We start from the raw sequence: 22,114 nt of genomic DNA, 5'->3' as shown, positions 1-22,114 counted from the left end.
TGCGTGACCTTGAGTGAACCATTAACTTCTCCAGGCCTACTTTCCTCGTCTGTGAAACGAAGGCCAAAACGTCTACCGCACCAAGCTTGTGATGAGGCCCAAATATGAAAGCCCTTTGTGCGCTGTAAAAAGTAATAAAATGTTAGCTATTCTGGATTGCTAATCACTCTTCCAGAAACCCTCCGTTTCCATTGGGGCTAGCCCCGCAAATCGCGCCAGGGGTGGGTACTTCTCACCACCCTCCTATCGCAGTCTTTCCCATTGGCTTACACGACGTCCGCGCGGCGCCGAGTATTGACGCAACGCCGCCTCCGCTGGCGCAGGGTGCTGCATTGGCCCCGCCCCCGACCGCGCCTGGCCTCCTGCGGGGTCCCGCCCTACGGGCCGACACAGGCGGATCCCGCCCCTTCAGTGACGTGTGGCGCGCGCAGCCCGGCCGCCCCGGCAGTTGGTGCAGCGGCGGTTGGGCTGAATACGCTCGCTTCACCCCTCCCCTCCTCCGGCTCGGGCCCCCACCCCGCCGGGCCCAGCCCCAGCTCCAGCCGCAGCGGCCCCGTCCCGTGCGGGCCCGTGTCGCCCCCTAAGCCGGAGACGCCCCCGGCCGGCGGGCAGCCCGCCACCATGGAGCTGGAGGACGGTGTGGTGTACCAGGAGGAGCCCGGCGGCTCCGGGGCCGTGATGTCGGAGCGGGTGTCCGGCCTGGCCGGCTCCATCTACCGCGAGTTCGAGAGGCTCATCGGGCGCTACGACGAGGAGGTGGTCAAGGAGCTGATGCCACTGGTGGTAGCCGTGCTGGAGAACCTGGACTCGGTGTTCGCGCAGGACCAAGAGCACCAGGTGGAGCTGGAGCTGCTCCGGGACGACAACGAGCAGCTCATCACCCAGTACGAGCGAGAGAAGGCGCTGCGCAAGCACGCAGAGGAGGTGAGGCCGGCCAGAGGGGAGGGTGAGGGCCGGGCCCGAGGGCCGGGGGTCGCGGTCCGTCTCGGAGGGGAGGCGCCCCGGCCTCCTTGGGGCAGGCCTAAGTCCGAGGCTCGTCGGAATGAGCCTGGCGGCCGAGAGGCCCCAGTACCCCCGGCCAGCATTGGACGCCCAGGGAGATGGGTGAGTGTCCTGGAGAAAAGAGTGAGATGAGGGAAGCAAGGCCTGGGGAGGAAGCCACAGCCTGGCCTGAGGGCACCTGGGGTTGGCAGAGAGCGGTATTTTAGGATATCTGCTTGTCTCTTGTAGTTTAGGGAAGTTTCCGACCACCGTGGGGTAGTCAGACGGCGTTTCAAACTTTTACCTTGGGGTTGTGGGTGGAGCGCCTTTAAAAAACTGTCCTGGATATGTAACTTCCGCTGGTTCCAGTACCTTTCCTGGGGGTTGCTGCTTTGGGAAGTTAGATATCTTCCTCTTTCGGTCAGTTTCTTGATATTTTAACCCTACTGAGGGAGTTTTATTTTATGTGTTATGTGCCTTGGTTGATACTTTGTCGACACTTAGATGTTGTATGGGAATACTCTGTAAATATGGAGAGTATACAATTTTATTTTATTGGAATGCACATCAATGCATTCTTCCTTGTCAGGTGGTAACCTTGGACAGTTCCCTTTAAAAACTATTTATAAAAAGGATGGGGAAGTGGTAGGGGGCTAGTTAAGGAGGTGTGGGTGACAGTTGGCAACTCTTTTCAGAGACTGCACTTGGCCAGTTTTTAACTTTATAAAACCTCAGCTTTTAACTTTAGTGACCTTGGTGCCCCAGCCTTGACGCTGAACCTTTTGGAGCTTTGGAGTGCAAGTGATAGATCTTTAACTTCTTGAGGCAGTCAAGGATTCTAGCTTTCAGGGTGTGTTGGCATTATTTCTGTGGAATTTATCTGATGCAGGTGAAGTGTCCTATTCATCTTTGTTTCCTGAGCATCTAGCAAACCTGGCTAAATATATGGTGATAGAAGGAAGCTAAATAACTAATTATTGAAGGAATGACACACTGTCTTTCAGAAATATTTGAAAAGTTTTAACGATGTGCAGCTCATTTCCTAACACTAAATAGTACCACCATTTGAACTTTTTTTTACTTAATACCTTTGTACAAGGTCAAATAGTTTTTTTCCCCTTAAGTTTGACTGCATAATGCTTTTTAGTTCTGATTTTGTGATCTATTTGTCTGAAAGGGATGCTATTGAATTTGCCAAACAAAACTGACTTTATTTCAAAAGTATTTCCAAGTATATATGGAAGGAAAGGTTGAAAAAGAAAATCTAAGGATGGAATCACAATTTCCACTAGTTTACTAGCACCTTTTATGGAATGGAGCTTATGTACTACTCCTGAGATGACTTGCCATGTCTTCCTGCTCAGAGAGGCCCTTGCTATTTTATGGATGTACATGGGAAGACTGGGGATTTAACCAAATATACACACAGGTGAGGAACAGGCCCAGCATGACTTTATTATCATAGATAAAAGAAATTGTTGGACGTCCCTGGTGGTCCAGTGGTTAAGAATCTGCCTGGAAATGAAGGGGATGGAGGTTTGATCTGTGTTCTGAAAACATTCCACATGGTGTGGGGCAACTAAGCCTGTGCACTTCACAACCAATGAAGCCCACGTACCCTAGAGCCTGTGCTCTGCAACAAGAGAAGCCACTGCAACAAGAAACCTGCACACCCCAAGGAAGAGTTGTCCCCACTCACCCAGCTCGTTGCAACTAGAGAAAGCCCACACGCAGCAGCAAAGACCCAGTATAGCCATAAGTAAATAAATTAATAATTTTAAAAAGCAAGAAATTACTCCCATCAGCCTTACACTCCTGTCAGTCCATGTAAACATGGGCAAAATGCCAGGGTCACACATGCCAGAAAAACCATCTGCCACAGGTTGCAGAATCAGAAAATACAACTGACTAAGCTACTAGACTCTGGATTACATATTAATTTCTTAAGTAAATGACATGTAAAAAGTAGATCTCCAATGACTTCTTTTGTAATTTATGCTTTTTCAAATACACCGGTAAATTCTCTATAATGAAATACGACCTGAGACTAAGAATGCTGATGGCTAGATGACCACAAACGTAAAGTCTTCTTATTACAACAGTTTTCATATAAGGTCATAGATCCAATTTTACCCAAGTGCTCAGAAATTCAGTCTCTCTTAGGTAAATATGCAGAAATGATTCTGTGTTTAATTTTCTTTAAGTTTTGTGGCCTTTAAATAAGAAATTTAATCTTTATTATAATGATATTACTCAATTTGAATACCTTCTTTTTCTTTGCTTTTATTTGAATTTGTTGTGAGGAGTTAACCTGCTGGTTTTGAGTCTATAAAAACAATCTGAAGAAGGGCTGATTTTATATAGATTTACAACCAGCTTCAAATGCTAGTCAGGAAATCTCATTTTATAGCTTACCACTCTCCCCTTTGGGCTCCCTGCTCCAGCCATATATATATATAGTCAAAACTGTGATTTTTCCTGTAGTGATTTATGGATGTGAGAGCTGGAAGGCTGAGTGCCGAAGAATTGATGCTTTCAAATTGTGGTGCTGGAAAAGACTCTTAAGAGTCCCTTGAACAGCAAGATCAAACCAGTCAGTCCTAAAGGAAATCAACCCTGAATATTCCTTGGAAAGACTAATGCTGTGGCTCTAATACTTTGGCCACCTGATGTGAAGAGCGGACTCAGTCTAAAAGACCATGATGCTGGGGAAGGATTGAGGGCTTGAGGAGAAGGGGTTGACAGAGGATGAGATGGTTGGATGGCAACAATGACTCAATCAACTTGAATTTGAGCAAACTCCAGGAGATAATGAAGGGCTGGAAAACCTGGCATTCTGCGGTCCATGGGGTTGCCAAGAATCGAATATGACTTAGCGACTGAACAACAACAGTGTATATTTAAAATATTTATTTGTCTGTGCCAGGTCTTAGTTGTGGCACACAAGATCTTTGACTTCATTGAGGCATGTGGGATCTAGTTCCCTGACCGGGGATGTAACCCTAGTCCCCTGCATTGGGAGCATGAAGCTTTAGCCGCTGGACTACCAGGGAAGTCCCCAACCATATATATTTTTTTCCATTTAACCAAGTACTGTCTGATGCCTTTGCCCCCTTGGCCTAGAATACTTTTCCCTCAGAGCTTTATCCTGACTAGCTCCTCACTTTTGACTCAAATTAAATTTTGCTTCTTCAGCTCAACATTTCCTGTCTACTCTATCCAGAGTAAACGTTTGTGAATCTATGAACAATTGATCTGTTAAATCAGTGATTAAAAAAAAAATTCACAAGTTGTATGGCACGGACCAAAAAAAAAAAAATTCTTGAGAGAGATGTTATTCTTAAGAAGAATATGTTAGTGTTTTTTATGTTTTTGTTTGTGTAAGTTCTGATTCTTTTAGAATAGACATGATTTGTTTTGAGTAATTAAAAAAAATTTCCCTGAATTAGGCAAATGAATTAAAGAAAACTTTTCTTAAGAAATTCATTTAAAAAAAATTTTTATTGAAATATAGTCGATTTACAGTGCTGTGCTAGTTTCAGATGTATAGCAAAGTGATCCAGTTATACATAGGGAATTTAGTTTTAAAGTGAGAGTTTAGCATGATCGACTGAAGGGAGATTGCACATAAAAATGAAGATGTACCCTCTTCATCCTCCTTGAGTGGTAGAAGCATATATGAAGACAATGTCTTTGCTGGCAAGAAGATGTTGTGATTATGTGATTTTTAGGACTGCTTTTCTGTGGGTTTTTGTCTAAAATGGAGTGATTAAATGCATAGGTGAGGGATATTACTGAGAATTTTCTAATTAACTTTTTTTCCAATGAATCAGCACTTAAAGCAGTAACAATTGATGTTTTATATGAAGACTTACAGGCTTCCCTGGTAGCTCAGCAGGTAAAGAATCCACCTGCAATGCAGGAGACCTCAGTTCGATTCTTGGGTCGGGAAGATCCCCTGGAGAAGGGATAGGCTACCCACTCCAGTATTCATGGGCTTCCCTGCTGGCTCAGATGGTGAAGAATTCACCTGCAATGCGGGCGACCTGGGTTCGATCCCTGGGTTGGGAAGATCCCCTAGAGGAGGGCATGGCAACCCACTCCAGTATTCTTGCTTGGAGGATCCCCATGGACCGAGGGGCCTGGCAGGCTGCAGTCCATGGGGTCGCGGAGAGGCCGACACGACTGGGCCACTAAGCACAGCATATGGAGACTTGTAATCTGGTGGTTTTCTTGGGAAGTCTGTGCACATGAGCGGGAACGATAAGATTTGTGGGCAGGAAAGCAGATGTGGATACTGGTTTTTTAAAGTTGATGTTGTAGTTCTCATTCTTTCATAAAAATATATTGTTTTTTAAAATTAAAATTTATTCATTGAGGCTGTGCCTGGTCTTAGTTGCGTCATGCAGGAGCTGTAATTGCAGTATGTGGGATCACACTCCCTAACCAGGGATTGAACTAAGGCCCCCTACATTGGGAGTGAAGAGCGTCAGCCACTGGACCACCAGGGAAGTCCCCATAAAAATATTTTAATCAAAAATGCTATGGAAATTAATTTTTGTTTGTGAAATAATTTACAGTGAAAGTTAACTTCTTCAGTAAACACTTAGAAAGGAATATTTGAAGTCTTTTCCATTCAAGATAGGAGTGAAGAGTAATTTTGAATACTTTAGCTTATATTTGTTGAGGACTTAGGATCTTAAAAGTAGAAATTCCATATTTGCTTCAACATTAAGTTTATTTATTTTTTATTTTTTATTTTTTTTTATTAGTTGGAGGCTAATTACTTCACAACATTTCAGTGTAGTTTATTTTGTTTCTTTGGCAGAGTTGTTATTTGAATTGATATTTATGATGGTTCTTTAGTTTTAATTCTATTACTCTGGTATCAAAAGGAATTTAATTTGCTATTAAGTAGGTTTTGGGAATCCCCTGGTGGTCCAGTGGTTAGAACTCTGAGCTTCCACTGCAGGGGCATGGGTTTGATCCCTGGTTGTGGGGGAGGGAGGGACTAAGAACCCCCATACTGCACAGTGAGGCAAAAATAATAATAATTTTAAAAGTAGGTTTTATTTCACTACAGTGGAGCAGTAGTGGAATGGTGGTTTATTTTATATGCACAGGTGATCTGTTAGTACAGAGCAATTTGCTGGTCCATTGAACAACATTTGACATGAAGTTTTCAAACCACTTGTTCAGTGTTTTTTTATTTTAATCTTATTTATTTATGTTTGGCTGTGCTGGCTGTTTGTTGTTGCATGGACTTTTCTCTCATTGTGGGGAGGGGCTGTTCTCTAGTTGTGGTGTGCAGGCTTCTCATTGCGGTGGCTTCTTTGGTTGTGAAGCACGGGCTCTAGGGCATGTGTACTTCGGTAGTTTGGTTCCTGGGCTCTAGAGCACAGGCTCAATAGTTGTGGCACACAGGCTTAGCTGTTCTGTGGCATGTGGGATCTTCCTGCATCAGGGATCGAATCCATATCTCTCCATCATTGGCAGGCAGAATCTTTTCCATGGAGCCACCAAGGAAGGTAAGTTAAGGAATCCAAGAAATCCAGTGGTTTTTAAAACCAGTATCTTGTGGTATCTTTAGGGAACTAAAGATTTTTGGTCCAAGGATAATTGAGGTACTGACTTCATTTCTCTCTTGGTTTAGTTACAGCAAGGGTCAACAGCTTTTTGGATTGTTACATCTTAACTTCTTTAAACCTAAGTTTTAGAATGCTCAAAATACACTTTAGTGCTTCATTGATCTTTGTGTACACAAATGAGTTTGTACATAAAACCAGTACATTTAAAAAATACATATTTTCATATTTTGAAAATAACTTTTTTTTTTTTTTCTGAACTATTGAGATAAGCTTCACACTGCCCATTGTCAGAGTAGATATGTCCTTGCCCCTGTCAGTCCCTACTTCTAGGCACTTTCTGAAATGAACAACCTGTTCTTCAGGGAATGGTGTTTACATTGATGAGAGGGTGTGTATGTCACCTTTTGAAATGATAATTAGAGATAATTATTGTTTAGCTATTAAGATAGATCTTAACATTTACCTTCAGGATTTCTTGGTGGCTCAGATGGTAAAGAATCTTTCTGCAGCAGGAGATCCAGGTTTGATCCCTAGGTCAGGAAGATCCCCTGGAGAAGGGAATCTCAATCCACTCTAGTATTCTTGCCTGGAAAATTCCATGGACAGAGGAGCCTGGCAGGCTAGTCTATGGGGTCGCAAAGAGTCAGACACAACTGAGCAACTAACAGTTTACCATTTACCTTTCAGAGATTTCTGAATTTAAGTATTTAAGTATCTATTATGTGTCCCTGGGATAGTGACATTCACATTTTACTTATTTAAAATCACAAAAGAGACTATGAAAATGGCTAAGGTACCAGGATGGATTAGTTGAGTAAAAACTACTTACTAGATTACTGTGGTATATGCCACAGGTCACTGATCCAATTCTGTGCCTCTGTTTGGTGAGTGAGTTTCTTGGATTCCTTAGCTTACCTTTAACTACACATTACATACTTAAATACTTTTGGTTCCCAGTAGAATTAGTATTAGAATAATGTACCCAAATACATTTTCTTCTGTTCCCTTGACTAATGGTTGAGTTATTTTAAAAATACCGTTGTTGTTGTTTTTTTTGCTGTGCTCAGCACTTACAATGAATGTAGCTATTACCTAAATTTCTAGGTTGAGATAAGAAATATCAACATAGAAGCAGTTTAATAATGTATGTAATGTGTCTATCAAAAAAGCTGATGTTTAACAATATATGTGTGTGAATTCTATACATTTTGAAATTTTGGCCAGTGATATTTAGTTATTAGCTTCGGTACAAGGCCGTGGAATTCACTTAAGAATTCTGGTGCCTACATACAGACTGAAAGTGAGGGGATAGAAAAAAGTATCCATGCAAATGGAAATGAAAGCTGGAGTAGCAGTACTCATATCAGACAAAATAGATTTCAAAATAATGTTACAAGAGACAAAGAAGGATACTATATAATGATCAAAAGATCAATCCAAGAAGAAGATATAACAATTGTATATATGTATATGTGTGCATCCAACGTAGGAATACCTCAACATATATGGCAAATACTAACAGTCATAAAAGGAAAAATCAACAGAAACACAGTAATTTGGGGGGATTTTAATAACTCACTCTCATCAAGAAACAGATCGTCCACACAGAAAATCAGGAAACACAGGCCTTAAATGACACATTAGATCAGATGGACTTTACTGATATTTAAAAAATATTCCATCTGAAAGCTGCCAAATACACTTTCTTCTCAAGTGCACACGGAACATTCTCCAGGACAGATCATATCTTGGGCCACAGATCAAGCCTCGGTAACTTTAAGAAAATTGAAATTATATCAAGCATCTTATCCGACCACAACACTATGGGATTAGAAATCAATTACAGGGGAAGAAACTAAAAAAAACACACAAACACATGGAGGCTAAACATATGTCACTGAACAGCTAATGGATCACTAAAGAAATCAAAGAGGAAATAAAATAATAGCTAGAGACAAATGACAACGAAAACATAGTGGTCCATTACTTTTGGGATACAGCAAAAGGAGCTCTAAGAGGGACATTTATAGCAATACCATCTTACCTTAGGAAATAAGAACTATCTCAAATAAACAGACTAACCTTACCCCTGAAACAACTAGAGAGGAACAAACAAAGCCCAAAGTTAGTAGAAGGAAAAGAAAATACACAAAAATCAGAGCAGAAATAAAAGAAATAAAGATGACAACAGTAGCAAAGATCAGTGAAATTAAAAGCTGATTCTTTAAGAAGATAAGCAAAATTGATGAACCTCTAGCCAGACTCATCAAGAAAAAAGGAGAGGACTCAAATCAATAAAACTAGAAATGAAAAAAGAGAAGTTACAACTGACAACACAGAAATACACAGGATCATAAGACACTGCTACAAACAACTATATGCCAATAAAATGGACCACCTAAAAGAAATGGACAGATTCTTAGGTATAACCTTCCAAGACTGAACCAAGAAGAAATAGAAAATGTCAACAGATGATTCACAAGTACTGAAATTGAAACAGTAGTTAAAAAGTTTCCAACAAACAAAAGTCCAGGACCAGAATGCTTCACAGGTGAATTCTTTCAGACATTTAGAGAAGAGTTAACACCTATCCTTCTGAAACTGTTATAAAAAAATTGCAGAGGAAGGAATACTGCCATGCTCATTCTATGAGGCCACCATCAGCCTGATACCAAAAACAAAGATATTACAAGAAAAGATTATAGGCCAATTATACCGATGGAGAAGGGGATGACAGAGGGTGAGATGGTTGGATGGCATCACTGACTTGATGGACATGAGCTTGAGCAGGCTCTGGGAGTTGTTGATAAACAGGAAGCCTGGTGTGCTGCAGTCATGGGGGTTGCAAAGAGTTGGACATGACTGAGAAACTGAACTGCACTGATACTGATGAGTATAGATGCAAAAATCCTCAGCAAAAAACTAGCAAACTGAATTCAACAATACATTAAAAGAGTCATTCACCATGATCAAGTGGGATTTATCCCAGAGATGCAGGGATTCTTCAGTATCCACAAATCAATCAGTGTGATACACCACATTAACAAAGTGAGAATAAAAAGAAAGTATATGATCACTTCAATAGATGCAGAAAAAGCTTTTGATAAAATCCAACACCCATTTATGATAAGAGCTCTCTAGAAAATGGGAATAGAGGCCATAATAAAGGCCATATATGACAAACCCATTGCTAACATCATTCTCAGTGGTGAAAAGCTGAATTCATTGCTTCTAAGATTGGAAACAAGGCAAAAATGTCCATTGTCACCACTTCTATTCAACATAGTTTTGGAAGTCCTAGCCACAGCAATCAAAGAAGAAAAAGAAGTAAAACTAATATAAATTGGAAAAGAAGTAGTAAAATTGTTACTGTTTGAAGGTGACATGATAAAATACACAGAACATCCTAAAGATGCTACCAGCAAAACGCTAGGGCTCATCAGTGGTAAAGTTGTAGGATTCAAAATTAATATGCAAATCTCTTGCATTTCTATACACTAACATCAAAAGATCAGAAAGAAAAAATCAAGGAAGCAATCTCATTTACCATCATATCAAAAAGAGTGTAATACCTGAAAATAAACCTACCTAAGGAATCCAAAGACTTGTATTCTGAAAAGTATAAGACACCGATGAACGTAGTTGGAGATAGCACAAACAGATGGAAGGATATACTGTGTTTTTGGATTGGAAGAATCAATATTGTCAAAATGACTATACTTCCTAAGGCGATCTTTAGATTTAATGCAATTTATATCAAATTATCACTGACACTTTTCACAGACCTAGAACAAAAAATTCTAAAATTTATCTGGAAATACAAAAGACCCCAAATAGCCAAAGCAATCCTGAGAAAGAAAAATGAACCAGGGTCCCGACTTCAGACTTCCCAGGTGGCATCAGTGGCAAAGAACCTGCCTGCCAATGCAGGAGACATAAGAGACGTGGGTTTGATCCCTGAGTCGGGAAGATTCCTGGAGGAGGGCATGGCAGCCCACTCCAATATTGTTGCCTAGAGAATGCCATGGACAGAGGAGCCTGACAGGCTACAGTCCATGGCGTCACAGAGAGTCAGACATGACTGAAGTGACTCAACACGACTTCAGACTATACTATAACGGTACAGTAATCAAGAGTATGGTACTGGCACAAAAACAAATATAGACCAGTGAAACAAGATAAAATATCCAGAAATAAACGCACACACACCCATGGTCAGTTCAGTTCAGTCGCTCAGTCATGTCCGACCTTTGCGACCCCATGGGCTGCATGGCTTCCCTGTCCATCACCAACTCCCAGAGCCTGCTCAAGCTCATGTCCATCGAGTTGGTGATGCCATCCAACCATCTCATCCTCTGTCTTCCCCTTCTCCTCTTGTCTTCAATCTTTCCCTTCTCCTCCTGCCTTCAGTCTTTTCCAGCATCAGGGTCTGAATGAGTCAGTTCTTCACATCAGGTGGCCAAAGTATTGGAGTTTCATCTTCAGCATCAGTCCTTCCAATGAATATTCAGGGCTGATTTCCTTTAGGATGGACTGGTTGGATCTCCTTGCAGTCCAAGGGACTCTCAAGAGTCTTCTCCAACACCACAGTTCAAAAGCATCAGTTCTTCAGCGCTCAGCTTTCTTTTTAATCCAACTCTCACTTCCATACATGACTCCTGGAAAAACTATAGCTTTGACTAGACAGACCTTTGTTGGCAAAGTAATGTCTGTACTTTTTAATATGCTGTCTAGGTTGGTCATTGCTTTTCTTCCAAGGAGCAAGTATCTTTTAATTTCATGGCTGCAGTCACCATCTGCAGTGATTTTGGAGCTCAAAAAATGAAGCCTGTTCCTGTTTCCATTGTTTTCCTATTTATTTGCCATTAAGTGATGGAACTGGATGCCATGATCTTAGTTTTCTCAATGTTGAGTTTTAAGCCAACTTTTTCACTCTCCTCTTTCACTTTCATCAAGAGGCTCTGTGGTTTTTCTTCACTTTCTGCCATAAGGGTGGTGTCATCTGCTTTTCTGAGGCTATTGATATTTCTCCTAGCAATCTTGATTCCAGCTTGTGCTTCATCCAGCTTGGCATTTCACTTGATGTACTCTGCATATAAGTTAAATAAGCAGGGTGACAATATATAACCTTGATGTACTCCTTTCCCTATTTGGAACCAGTCTGTTGTTCCATGTCTGGTTCTGTTACTTCTTGACTTGCATACAGATTTCTCAGGAAGCAGGTCAGGTGGTCTGGTATTCCCACCTCTTTCAGAATTTTCCACAGTTTATTGTGATCCACACAGTCAAAGGCTTTGGCATAGTCAATAAAGCAGAAGTAGATGTTTTTCTGGAACTCTCTTGCTTTTTTCATGATCCAGCGGATGTTGGCAATTTGAACTCTTGTTCCTATGCCTTTTCTAAATCCAGCTTGAACATCTGAAAGTTCACGGTTCACGTACTGTTGAAGCCTGGATAGGAGAATTTTGAGCATTATTTTGCTGGTGTGTGAGATGAGTGCAATTGTACGATAGTTTGAACATTCTTTGGCATTGCCTTTCTTTGGGATTAGACTGAAAACTGACCTTTTCCAGTCCTGTGGCCACTGCTGAGTTTTCCAAATTTGCTTGCATATTGAATGCAGCACTTCCACAGCATCATCTTTTAGGATTTGAAATAGCTCCACTGGAATTCCATCACCTCTACTAACTTTGTTTGTAGTGATGCTTCCTAAAGTCTGCTTGACTTCACATTCCAGGATGCCTGGCTCTAGGTGAGTGACCACATCATCATGGTTAACTGAGTCATGAAGATCTTTTTTGTATAGTTCTTTGTATTCTTGCCACGTCATCTTAATATCTTCAGCTTCTGTTAGATCCATACCATTTCTGTCCTTTATTGTGCCCATCTTTGTGTGAAATGTTCCCTTGTTATCTCCGGTTTTCTTGAAGAGATCTTTAGTTTTCCCCATTCTATTGGTTTCCTCTATTGCTTTGTGTTAATCACTGAAGAAGGCTTTCTTTTCTCTCCTTACTATTCAGTTAATGGTCACTTAGTCTATGAGAAAGGAGGGGAGAATATACCATATACAGAAATAAAATGGATCAAAGTCTTAAATGTAAGGAAATCAGTTGGAAGGACTGATGCTGAAGCTCCAATACTTTGGCCACCTGATGTGAAGAGCCGACTCAGTGGAGAATCCCCTGATGTTGGGAAAGATTGAAGGCAAAAGGAGAAGAGGGTGGCAGAGGATGAGATGGTTAGATAGCTCACCGATTCAACAGACATGAGTCTGAGCAAGTTCCAGGATATATGAAGGACACGGAAGCCTGCCTGGTGTGCTGCAGTCTATGAGCTCACAAAGAGTTGAACACAAGTTAGTGACTGAACAGCAACAACAAATGTTATACACACCCACATACACACAGCATATATACATACACATATTTTTACATTGTGAACCATTTCAAAGTACACTGCAGATGTTATGACACTTCACCCTTCAGTACTTAAAGTACTTATCCTAAAAATTAAAGCATTCTACCATATAGTCACAATTTTATTTACAAAGGAGAACACTTTCTAATATCTAGTATTCCATTTGAGTTTGTGTTTGCTTTTTTTTTTTTTGCCGTACATATGGGATATGTATAGCATATGGGATGTTTTCCAATCAGGGATTGAACCCACACCCTCTGCACTGGAAGCACAGAGTCTTAACCAGTGGACTACCAGGGAAGTCTGTGAATTCATTTTTTAGAGCAGAGCATGTGTCAGTTTTAGAGATGAGTAAGATAATGTTTTTGTAGTGAACTAATGGCACTCATCTGGAAAGGAAGAAATTATTGCAGTTTAACTACTTTTCTATAAATAGAAATTTAAACCTGAGTTCTACAAAGCAATTAAAATTGTCTAAATTTTTTTTTTAAGATTATAGTATAAAAGTATAATGGATTATTTTCCCCCTTTTAAGGTTTGAAATGCAGAAATTGAGGAACTACTCTCCATTTAATGTTTTCTCTGGCAACTTTTTTTTTTAGTCTTACATATATTTTAGGATACCTTGTTTCTGATTGCTTACCTGCCCCACTAGGATTATAGAGCCTAAGAAGAATTTTTTCCTTGTAATTTGCACTCCCGTTGATTAGATCCTCTCTAGGGGGTGGATTTAGGATTTTTGTCTTTCTCGATTCTGTTACTATGCTTTAAAATGTTTTTTCTTTTAAAATCTTGGTTTCTTTTACATTTATTTTTTGGCCACACTGGGAAGCATGTGGGATCTTAGTTTCTCGACCAAGATAGAAGCCACGCCCCCTGCATTGGAAGCACCAGAGTCATAATCACTGAAATGCCAGGGAAGTCCCTAAAATGTATTTTTACTTGCTTTTCCTGCAGGTGTTTTTTTAAGGGCTGAGAGGAATCTCCATGATCTTTAGTTCTTCTCTATCCCATTCCCATAGGGAGATAAACAGGACACATGAATGATCAGAAAAAAGAAATATTTATTGAGCCAGGCACTATTCTAGACTCTGGGAGTGTGTCCACAAACAGATCAGACAAGAGAAGTAGCCCTTCCTTTCTTACAGTTTATATTGTAATAACAAACCATTTAATTATAGATTGTGATAGGTGTCACACAGGAAATAAAGGTGAGGTGATACAGAGTAAAGAGGCAGGCATGTTAGATAGAACAAACAAGTTTATAAAAGGTTAAGCAGTCCATCTCATTATTTAGATATGTAGAGTCATTATTTAGATATGAAATGTTAGGTATGATAGAATTTCTCCTCCTCATATTCTTGAAAATTCACAAAAGTGATGGGAATTCCCTGGCACTAAGTGGTTAGAACTCCATGTTTTCACTGCAGAGGCACAGGTTTGACCCCTAGTAGGAGGACCAAGTTCTGTGTGCCTCAACCAAAAGACAAAAACCAAAAAGAAGAAAAAAATAAGGAACAAAATTCACAAACGTGAATAACAGTCTCAGATGTCTTTCTTCTATTTTCTGTCTTACTCCTCATACTTCTTAGCAACATTTGTCTCTTTTGGTCACTCATTCTGTAAGAAACATTATATTTTGGTTCTCTAACTTTGAAATCTCTTGGTTTTCCTCTTGCTTATCTGTGGATTCTTCTTATTCTCGTTAGCATTGGTGTTCTTTGGTGCTTTTTCTAAGATCCCCTTAAGTTCTCACTCTGTACACTGCCTAGCTCATGTAATCCATTCTGATCAGTTCGGTGACCATTTTGTTGACTATTGCAAAATGTGTATCTCATTCATTCATTTAACAGATATTTATTGAAGGCCAGTTGTGTGCCTGGTACTGTGGCTATTGGGATACAGTGGTGAGTAAAACAAAAGTCTTCCTTCATGGAGCTGATAGCCTACTAAGAACAGCCTTTTAAGTCCAGATCTCTCTCCGGAGTTTCAGATACATATTACTGTTGCTTATTGGGCATGAATGTCTCCCAACATGTCCAAAACTGAACTTAACTCACAAGCTTGCTTTGCTCATCCTCTTCCTGAGTGGATGCCACTGTCTACCTAGCCAAAAACCAGGTCATCATTCTTAACTGTTCCCTCTCCTTCATCCCCATTGCTGCCTTCTTTTGTTTTCAACTCCTAAATATACCTGGAATGTCTTTACTTTTCAAAACTATTTTTACTACTCTGAAAGTAACGCTTACTACTCTGAAGAGCTGGAGTTTCTTTCATTCAAACTGAATACCAGGTCTGGCACGTAAGAAATACCCTTTGAATATTTCTGAATAAATAAATGGGCAACTGAAACTGTCCCATAAATGATCTATTTGTGTTCTGTATTGCCAGCCTATACACTGTCCATCACACTATGCCTGGATCTCTCCAAAACAGCAATCTGATCAGATCGTTTCCACACTTAAACGCCTTTAGTGGATCTGTCTAAAGTCTGTTCTTGAATTGACTAAAGTTCCTAACATACAAGGCCTTGTAGTCTGGCTGCTTCTGACTTCACTAGTCTAATCATCTCCTTTTAGAGCCATACCGAACCCCTTGGGTTTGTTATGTAAAAGGTAGGTTCTCCAGGCCTTCTTAAATCTGCCTCTTTGCATGGCACTCTCTTTCTCTTCGATTGCCTGGCTACCGTTATTCATCTTTCAGGTTTCAATTCTGGAATGCCTTTTACGACACTGAAGTATGGGTTGTACCCATTTTATATATTCCCATAGCATACTATCCTCCTTTCATAGAACTTTCAGTGTTGTGTTTGACTAACCTATTGCTTTAATTCTCCCACTAAGTTACTGGGCTGCAGTAGGTACTAGATATTTTTTGTTTGGTTGGATGGTGGATAGATAAATATACTAAAGGTCAAATTGCTGAGGCTAGCTATTTAAAATTCTCTTTTGTGCATTCAAGTTATTGTCCTTATTTACTGCTGGTACCAAGTTATGCTACAACTTCCAGAAAGTTCTTCAGTGAGTCCCTTGACTTAGGCATATACAGAAAAACTGACTTCTTCTAAGTATACTTATTACAGACACTTTGGCTACAGTGTCCTATACATACTAGATATTCTAGAAATATTTAGGCATTTAAAAAATTGAAATATTTTCAAGATCATTGAAACAGTTGTCAGAATATTGTAGACTACTTAAAAATCAGGGAATTCCTTCTCTGATTGTTTTTGTGGTTGTTATTTTGTTAGAGTTTTTTCTTTGTTTGTTTTAAGTTTTTCCTTACAGCGGGAAGTTTGGAAATAGAGGGTGCTGGCATCAAAGTCCAGGACAAAACTCTGGACTTCTTACAATATACCTCATGGTTAAAAATTAATATTCAGAACTGTGGGCATCGAGGCTGCTTTCAAGAGAAGAAGAGGAAAGAAGAGGTGGTGTCAGCCACATCTGTTCTCTCTTAGTCTGCTCAGGCTGCTATAACAAAAATACCGTAGGTTGAGTGGCTTTAACAACAAATATTTATTTCCATTGTTCTAAAAGCTGGGAAGTCCAAGGTCATGACGCTGACAGATTCAGAGTCTGATGAGAACCCATTGCCTGGTTCATAGATAGCTGTAGTTTTCTCACTGTGTCCTCATAGGACAGAAGGCTCTGATTGCTTTTTAATTAGTTTTAGCCACAAATATTTATTTCTAAGTTACTGGTTGAAAATTTCTTCTAGCTGAATAAATTTTCCACACAAATGATGGTTAACTGCCAACCCTTAATTTTAACTATTGCTTAGAATTTTTTGGTAGACATTTCTAATCAGGATATAGCAGTAGTAGCCTATAGTAACAAACTGTTTAGTAAAAAAAAATTGATGTGTTTTGAAGAAAAGTTTAGAATCCACCTGCAATGCAGGAGCTGCGGGCTTGATCTTTGGGTTGGGAAGGTCCCCTGGAGAAGGAAATGGCAACCCACTCCAGTATTCTTGCCTGGAAAATCCTCTGAACAGAGAAATCTGGCAGACTGTGGTCCATGACGTCGACTCCAAAAGAGTCAAACATGATTTAGCGACTAAGCACACACTGTGAAGAATACTAAACTTTTATTTCAGGAGATAGCAAGAGTGAACATAGACATTTTAGCAGTTGGTGAACTAAAATGAATGGCAATGGGTGAATTTAATTCATATGACCATTATATCTACTTCTGTGGGCAAGAATTCCTTAGAATAAAGGGAGTAGTCCTCATAGTCAACAGAAGAGTCCAAAATGCAGTACTTGGGTGCAATCTCAAAAACGACAGAATGAGCTCTGTTTGTTTCCAAGGAAACCATTCAACATCACACTAGTCCAAGACTGTGCCCCAACCACTAAAGCCAATGAAGTTGAACAGTTCTATGAAGACCTACCACACCTACTAGTTGTTGTTGTTCACCCACTCATTTGTGTCCCAAATCTTTGTGACCCCATGAACTGCAGCAAGCCAGGCTTGCCTGTCCTTCACCATCTCCTGGAGCTTGCTCAAACTCATGTCCATTGAGTCACTGATGCCATCTAACCATCTCATTCTCTATCATCCCCTTCTCCTCCTGCCTTCACTCTTTCCCAACATCAGGGTCTTTTCTAATGAGTTGGCTCTTCACACCAGATGGCCAGAGTATTGGAGTTTCAGCTTCAGCATCAGTCCTTCCAATGAGTATTCTGGGTCAATTTCCTTTAGGATTGCTTGGTTTGATCTCCTTGCAGTCCAAGGGACTCTCAAGAGTCTTCTTCAGAACCACAGTTTGAAAGCTTCAATTCTTTGGTGCTCAGCCTTCATTATGGTTCAACTTTCACATCCATACATGACTGGGAAAACCATAGCTTTGACTATATGGACTTTTGTCGATAAAGTAGATATTTCTACTTTTTAATACACTGTCTAGTTTTGTCATAGCTTTTCTTCCAAGGACCAAGCCCAAGCGTCTTTTAATTTCATGGCTGCTGTCACTGTCCACAGTGGTTTTGGAGCCCAAGAAAATAAAATCTGTTACTGCTTCCACTTTCCCCCCATCTGTTTGCCATTAGGTGATGAGTTCAGATGCCATAATCTTAGTTTTTTGAATGTTGAGTTTTAAACCAGCATTTTCACTCTTGTTTTTCACCCTCATCAAGAGGCTCTTTGGCTACTTTTCATGTTCTGCCATTGGAGTGATATCATCTGCATATCTGAGGTTGTTATTTCTTGATTCCAGCTTGTGATTCATCCATTCTGACATTCCGAATGATGTACTCTGCATATAAGTTAAATAAGCAGGGTGACAGTATACAGCCAGCCTTGCTGTACTCCTTTCACAAATTTGAACCAGTCAGATGTTCGTGTCTAGATCTAGCTGTTGCTTCTTGACCTGCATACAGGTTTCTCAGGAGGCAGGTAAGGAGGTCTGGTATTCCCATCTCTTTCAGAATTTTCCAGTTTGTTGTGACCCACACAGTCAAAGGCTTTAGCATAGTCAATGAAGCAGAAATAGATATTTTTTTGGAATCCCCTTGCTTTCTCTATGATCCAGCAAATGTTGGCAATTTGATCTCTGGTTCCTCTGCCTTTTCTAAATCCATCTTGTACCTCTGGAAGTTCTCGATTCACATACTATTTAAGCCTAGGTTGAAGGATTTTGAGCATCACCTTGCTAGCATGTTAAATGAGTGCAGTTGTACAGTAGTTTGAACATTCTTTGGCATTGCCCTTCTTAGGGATTGGAATGAAAACTGATATTTTCCAGTCCTGTGGCTACTGCTAAGTTTTCTAAATTTGCTGGCTTATTGAGTGCAGCACTTTCACAGCATCATCTTTTAGGATTTGAAATAGCTCAGCTGGAATTTCATCACATCCACTGACTTTGTTTGTAGTAGTACTTTCTAAGGCCCACTTGACTTCACACTCCAGGATGTCTGGCTCTAGATGAGTGACCACACCATTGTGGTTATCTGGATCTTCAAAAACTATTTGTGTATTCTTGCCACCTCTTCTTAATCTCTTCTGCTTTTCTTAGGTCCTTACCATTTCTATCCTTTATCGTGCCCATCCTTGCATGAAATGTTCCCTTGATATTTCCAGTTTTCTTGAAGAGATTTATAGTCTTTTCCATTCTGTTATTTTCTTCTTTTTATTTGCATTGTTCATCTAAGAAGGCATTCTTTAAAAAAAAAAAAAAAAAGAAGGCATTCTTATCTCACCTACAATACTGTGGAACTCTGCATTCAGTTCGGTATATCTTTCCCTTTCCCCCTTTCCTTTCTCTGTGTCTCTTAAGAATCTCATCATCTGTAAGTGCTCTCCTCCTACCCCACGCCCTCACTTTGTTATTTAGGTTTGAAGAAACTGAGTCATTTGTATTAGAAGTTTTTTCTGCATTTTGGATTGGGGAGGGTTTGGGGAATGACATTCCTCGGGCATTGCTTAATAATATGGTTTGTTCTTTTATTTGTTAAAAGCTACTATATTGAAAAACAGTTACATTTAAATGAACTGAGTTTAACAATAATTATTTAAAATAATGGAAATGTTTCTTTTCCCCACTTTGCAGAGTAAAAAATGGGTGGTGGATAATATATTGGTAGATTCTGAGCAGTAAGTCAGCCTTTTATTTGGTGATTTTTGTTTTTTAAGAAAAATACTATATACAAAGTTACTACTTTAAAGGTTGTAAAGGTTTTTTGCTTGTTTTTTGTCTGTTAATATCTTCCTCCTGGGCTTCCTTCATAGCTCAGTTGGTAAAGAATCTACCTGCAATGCAGGAGACCCTGATTTGATTCCTGGGTCGGGAAGATCTGATGGAGAAGGGATAGGCTACTCACTCCAGCATTCTTGGGTTTCCCTTGTGACTCAGCTGGTAAAGAATCCACCTGCAATGTGGGAGACCTGGGTTCGATCCCTGGGTTAGGAAGATCCCCTGGAGAAGGGAAAGGCTACCCACTCCAGTATTCTGGCCGGGAGAATTCCATGGACTGTATAGTCCTTGGGGTCTCAAAGAGTCGGACACGACTGAGTGGCTTTCACTTCACTTCACTATCTTTTTCCAATAAGCAATAGTCTCTAGGGATTTTTTTTTTTAGCTTAAGGACCATGCCTTTTCAAAGCTTTGTTTTTCTCCAGAACATTGTGGCAGAACAGCTCCTATAAACTATCTGAACTTGAAACCATTTTGCCTCATCACAAAGATTATTCTTTTTGAATCCTGAGATGAGTCTGTATTGTATACTGACTTTTTTTTTTTTTTTAAGTATGTCATTGCTCCCTGGAGAGTTTGTCTGGAGTCACATTTGTTGTTGGCCAATTAGTTATTGAGAGGAGAAAGGAGTATCTAATGAAGATGTATTTGTAACAGAAGATGAAAAAGACCATTCATGGGCTTTTATCCCAGTCCCCTAACACTTTTTAAAAAAAGCGTGTGTGAGAGTAGCTTAGAAAAATGGATGGACAAACAGGTGGGTTGTGGAGAGGTGTGCATCCTATACCAACATATCTGAGGGATCTGACAGACTCCTGTGTTGGGGGAAAGGAACCAGAATTCTCTAGGGATAGTATTGTTTTGTAGTTTGAGAAACTGCCTCTCTCCTGCCTTGATTTTGATATTGCCCTAACCCTACCATTTGCCAAATGTAATGTAGGTTGGCTGTTTTTATAAAGTTATGCCACTGGCAAGAAATTGAATCACATTAAATCAATAATGAATGCTTACAGGTTTCTTATGAAGATTCATTTACTTTTTTTTTTTTTTTTAACTGTCTCTGGCTAGGGTACAGCCTCCAAAATCCTATTTACTTTGCCTAAAAAAACTGTTATTTATTTATTTATTTTTTTTTGGGTGACTGTGATGCAAGGTTGTGGCATGTTAGTTCCCTGACTATGGACTGAACCTGTGCCCCCGCAGGGAAAACATGGAGTGTTAACCACTGGGCCATTAGGGAATTCCCTAAAAGTACTGTTTCATGCAAGTTGTAGTAATAATAAGCTTTCTGGAATGGGTCCACACTTCGATATTCTAGTCCTGAAATACATCACTCTTGTATTTTTAGCATTCAGCTTCAACAGATCTAATATACTATCATGGTATATACATAACATGTTCAGTAGTTAAGATGTGTCCAACTCTGTGACCCTGTGGACTGTCAGGCTCCCCTGTCCTTTACTATCTTCATGAGTGAGTGAGTGAGTGAAAGTTGCTCAGTTGTGTCTGACTCTTTGTGACCCCATAAACTACATGGTCCATGGAATTTTCCAAAATACTGGAGTGGGTAGCTTTTCCCTTCTCCAGGGAGCCAGTTTTATATAATTAAAAGTGAATTATCCCTTCACATTGATTTTCCTCTGTTCCAGTATTCCATTTCAGAGTTTTCTGATTAACTGCATTTCAAAAAAATCCTAGAAACTTCCCTGATTGTCCAGTGGTTAAGCCTCCACATTCCCAATTCAGTGCACCTGGGCTCAATTCATGATCAGGAAACTAAGGTCCTGCATGCTGCAATTAAGACCACATGCAGCCACATTAGGGAAAAAAACAAAAATTTTTGGTCAGATAAATGATAATATTAATGAATGCTTGATATACCAAGCTTTTTCTGAGATGAAATGCAAATGAATCAATGTTTATCTTTAGCTCTTGAGCCACCTTTAAAGGGGTATAGGCCTACAGTTTGCATTTCCCCCTTTCCTTTATTAATTTTACATGTTTATTGCAAAAACAAACAAAAAGCCCAGCATCTTTAGACTTCCTTCTTTTTCTTTTGTTGGCTTCGCCAACCCTATATGTGATCTTAGTTCCTCGAACAGGGGTAGAACCAGAACCGCCTGCATTGGAAGTGGGAAGTCTTAACCACTGGACTGCCAGGGAAGTCTGAAGACTACTTAAGAATAAGGCTATTAAAAAAAGATAAAGTCATCCTAAATCTCATCACTGTTAAACAGCCATTTTAATATAGACCTCCAAAGCTTTTCTTTTGCCCATTTACTTTTCCTCCAGTTTATGTTTGTAGGATCACACTATGTATGAGGTAATATATCAGAGCTCTTAAAGTATGGTAAAAGTAACACTCTTTTCATTCATTCTCTAAGGACTTTGATCCACATTGCTAACTTCCATGCTGGTTGTACCAGTTAGAT

The 22,114-nt window shown here is 40.0% G+C and overlaps 1 protein-coding gene across 6 annotated transcripts in view; it reads left to right on the top strand.

Moving 5' to 3' along the window:
• The first annotated feature begins 436 nt into the window (after positions 1–436).
• The window catches only part of SPAG9 (sperm associated antigen 9), a 154,114-nt gene continuing 132,436 nt past the window's right edge, over positions 437–22,114 (top strand). For 4 of the 6 annotated variants that reach the window (XM_043471930.1, XM_043471922.1, XM_043471912.1 and 1 more), the window contains exon 1: positions 437–924. In XM_043471930.1, the coding sequence (XP_043327865.1) occupies positions 622–924 (303 nt within the window). In that variant the 5' untranslated portion in view covers positions 437–621. The remainder of the gene's footprint in view (positions 925–22,114) is intronic. The other 2 variants (XM_043471939.1, XM_043471902.1) reach the window with 1 other exon arrangement.

This window comes from Cervus canadensis, chromosome 1, assembly GCF_019320065.1.
Source record: "Cervus canadensis isolate Bull #8, Minnesota chromosome 1, ASM1932006v1, whole genome shotgun sequence".
Classification (NCBI taxonomy): domain Eukaryota; kingdom Metazoa; phylum Chordata; class Mammalia; order Artiodactyla; family Cervidae; genus Cervus; species Cervus canadensis.
The sequence above is the reverse complement of the archived record's forward strand: the minus strand, read 5'-3'. Positions and strand labels throughout refer to the sequence as shown.